At 46.1% G+C, this 3328-nt stretch overlaps 1 protein-coding gene across 1 annotated transcript; it reads right to left on the reverse strand.

Annotated features, from left to right (window-relative positions):
- Positions 1-633: 633 nt before the first annotated feature.
- Positions 634-3084, reverse strand: LOC119271175 (protein tas-like). Its single transcript, XM_037553099.1, has 11 exons — positions 2945-3084; positions 2658-2866; positions 2475-2563; positions 2207-2263; positions 1989-2097; positions 1790-1891; positions 1635-1699; positions 1400-1506; positions 1231-1295; positions 1066-1120; positions 634-978 (listed from the first exon to the last, which is right to left on the reverse strand). The coding sequence occupies exons 1-11, from the start codon at positions 3003-3005 to the stop codon at positions 818-820; spliced, it is 1080 nt and encodes a 359-aa protein (XP_037408996.1). The 5' UTR covers positions 3006-3084; the 3' UTR covers positions 634-817.
- Positions 3085-3328: the final 244 nt, after the last annotated feature.

Here is a 3328-nt window from a genome sequence, read left to right on the forward strand (position 1 = left end):
AATTTTGGAAAGAAGAAAAAGAAAGTAATTTTTGTAGGGGTGGCGGCTTTGATTTGGAGCATCCGGAAGACTAGAAATTTAGCTTGTTTTCAACATGTCTGGCCTGCTGATCCTAGTGTGGTTATGTATAAGATGGTGCATTGGATTAATGATTGGAGTGTTTTGCAGGGGAAGGAGGACGCAAAGCTGGAGCTGCAACAGGGCGCAAAGCTGCTGGAGCGAGTCGCCAGTGACATCTTCCAGGCACGAAGGAGCTGGGCATCTTGGATTCCGAGGATCGAAGATTGATTCAAAAATTAGTGGGCTGTAGAGAGTTTTTGCTTGCTTAGATGTTTGTTTGGGCTGAGTCTGATCTAGCTGAGTTCCTGTGGGTGATGCTCATATAGGAACCTTTTTTCCTTAAAGCCTTGCCATCCTTGTATACAAAGAGAGGGCAATGGGGGAAAAGTTCTGGAAACACAAACATGTGTGAGGCTGTCGGTCTGCGTTCTGGCTGTAATGACAGATATTTGGTTTCGTTAATGAAATCGAGGGGATCCCCCCTTTCTTTAAAAAAAAAAAGAAACTCCCGCATAAAACAGTCAATTCATATATTTCATGAAACTGACAAGGCTGAGTTGAATTAATAAGACAAGTAGATGGCTAACTCAGCCGTTGCAAAATTGCTATCACTATGTATTGTCCCTTAAGAGACATTGATGAAATTGGAACGGTGCAGAGAAGATTCGCATGGATGACATGCACAAATTGCTACTGCCTATTTATCATATCTGGATATAGCAATGGACGAAGAAAAACATCATTTTTTGGAACATTATTATGGACAAGGATCGGGAAATCTTGCATGTACATCATTGATCTCCGCCAAAATTTCTTCACAGAGATGGACCCTTGTGGCCTGAAGAACTTCCTTGAGCTGCCATAATTTAGTAGCACCGAAAACAGCTGAGCCCACGAGGGGGTGTCTCAGTACAAATGCTGAAAGCATAAAGATGAGAAGAAATGATCAGTAATTAATGGCTACAAATGCAACTTTGAAAAGAGCATAAGTATGTGGTAACACACCAACTGCTAGGATTGATGGCAAAATGCCATACTTGACGCCAATTCTTCTATATTCCTGAAATAGTTTACAAGAATTAATGTGTGCTCATTCTTCTACATTCCTGAAATAGTTTACAAGGACTAATGTGTAAGCATGAAGAAGACAGAGGATGGCTACTACCGCACCTTCACTGCCGATTCCAGCTTGGGGTTCTGCAGATTGTATCTGGATTCACCCTCGGAGTATCTTCCTACAAAGCAGGAGGAGCACTGATGATGCGGAGCACAAGACTGAAATTAAAGGGGCCAGGAATCTGGCTATGAAACTAGCTATTTAAAATGAAAAACTTGGTACCTTTGAAAAGATTCATCCTTGCATCTGGCGGTCCGCTGTCATCAGATGAGTGATACTTCCCTGAAAGTATACCCATTGCCATTGGGCTGTAGGCCAGCAAACTGATTCTGAAAATGCCATAGTTCACCAAGGCAATTTAAGAGTCAGCTTGCACAGAGTAACTACAAACTGAGATGAGCAGCATTTGTCACCCACAAAAGTAGCAAACTGAAGGTTAGGACTATACTATGGTTACCTCTCGTGATGGCAACATTCCGCCAACCCAGCATCAAAATTGCGACACAGCAGGTTATACGAGTTCTGCAAAATGCATATGAAAGTAAGTATTAAGTGCTATCCCGTCACTGAAACAATACACATCTAAATGATTAAATTCACTCTGCTACTTACTTGGACTGTTAGTATCTTGGAGCGCAGCTGAAAATCCCTACTCAGCTGAAGGAACTTCATCAACCCATATGCTGTTTCGTTGCTAAGGCCAATGTACCTGATCTAACACCAGGAATTTAAATGAGTCTGCCAAAACGGGAGAACTAACATGTTGTACAAATAGGCAGGATATAACACCGACAGCAACCCTGCAGCATACCTTTCCAGCCTCTACGCCTTTTCCAAGCGCCTCTAGCTGTTCTTCCATGGGTATAGACGCGTACTGACGGCTCGGATCGTAGTCCGTCTCTCCAAACATAGGAACATAACTACAGGGTAAGCATGCCTTGTGTTAGGACTTGAGGATGCACATGATATGATACTAGCAAAAAACATAGCATAGCAGCCACTGGCATGGAATGAAATAGTTGGACAGACCGATCGGGCCAATGTATCTGGTAGAGGTCGATGTAATCCACACCCAATCGGCGCAAACTGAAACCAGAAAAGGAGAGCATATCAAACATCCTTCAGATAATATGAACAGAAATACCACTAGCCCAACTAAGCAAACGGTTCCTGGAGGAACATGTACTGTGTTGGTAAACCATTTCATTCTGAACAAAAACTGACTAGCTTCTGAACTTAGAACAAAGGATCAAGTATCTAAAGTTCTGAATAGAAGAAAAATTAGCAATTGACCAACCTGGTATCGATTGCTTCCGTGATGTTCCTGGAGTCGAGAGCCACCGGCCCGCCACGGATCCACGTCATCTGACCAGACGGCCCGGCGACCTGCCCGAGCAACGCAGGATCGAACACACAGAATGAACTGCAGTGTTGGTAGATTTTACTGACAAAGGACATTGGCTGCTGACGACAAGCTGACCTTGGTGGCGAGCACCACGCTGTCGCGGGGGACCCGCCGGGCCCGCAGCCACCGGCCGACGAGCTCCTCGCTGCGCCCGTGCGTTTCCGCGCGCTGCGGCACCGGGTACATCTCGGCGGAGTCGAAGAAGTTGACGCCGGCGTCGAAGGCGGCGTCGAGGAGGCGGAGCGATTCCGGCGGCCCGCTTTGCTCCCCCATCGTCATGGTCCCTGCGGCGCCGGAATCTGGTCAGCGCAGAAACATGGGCGGAGGCAGGAGACAGAGGATGGATGGATGTGGGGCCGAACCGAGGCAGAGGCGGGACACGGGCGGCAGGTCGGGGGCGAGGTGGAAGGTGGGCATTGCCATGGCCGCCCTCTGTTGCTGGCTGCCGCTCTCTCCTACCTATCCTCTCGGCTGTAGCGGGCCTGTGCCGATGAAGGAGAGAGAAAAGTGGAAACTAACGGGAAAACTTAAGTGCCCTTTGGTCAACTTAAAAAAGATATTTCCACAGCGCAAAAAAAAATCAAAAAAATGTACATACAGAGGTACACATATGACGCGTTTTTTTGAATAATTTAGATTGCATGACAATATTCTTTCATACGTGGCGTAGACAAAAAAACAAAACGAACATAAAAATGGGTCCCTTTTTTGCTGTTGGGACCGGATTTTTTTTCCTGTGCACCTTG

The sequence above is a fragment of the Triticum dicoccoides genome, chromosome 3A, assembly GCF_002162155.2.
Source record: "Triticum dicoccoides isolate Atlit2015 ecotype Zavitan chromosome 3A, WEW_v2.0, whole genome shotgun sequence".
Taxonomy (NCBI): domain Eukaryota; kingdom Viridiplantae; phylum Streptophyta; class Magnoliopsida; order Poales; family Poaceae; genus Triticum; species Triticum dicoccoides.

Coding starts and splice junctions, on each gene's coding strand:
- LOC119271175 (XM_037553099.1), bottom strand. CDS start 3,005: ATGGCAATGCCCACCTTCCACCTCGCCCCCGACCTGCCGCCCGTGTCC. Junction 2,867..2,944: donor CGTGTCCCGCCTCTGCCTCG/GTTCGGCCCCAC, acceptor CCGGCGCCGCAG/GGACCATGACGATGGGGGAG. Junction 1,507..1,634: donor GAATGTTGCCATCACGAGAG/GTAACCATAGTA, acceptor TGGCATTTTCAG/AATCAGTTTGCTGGCCTACA.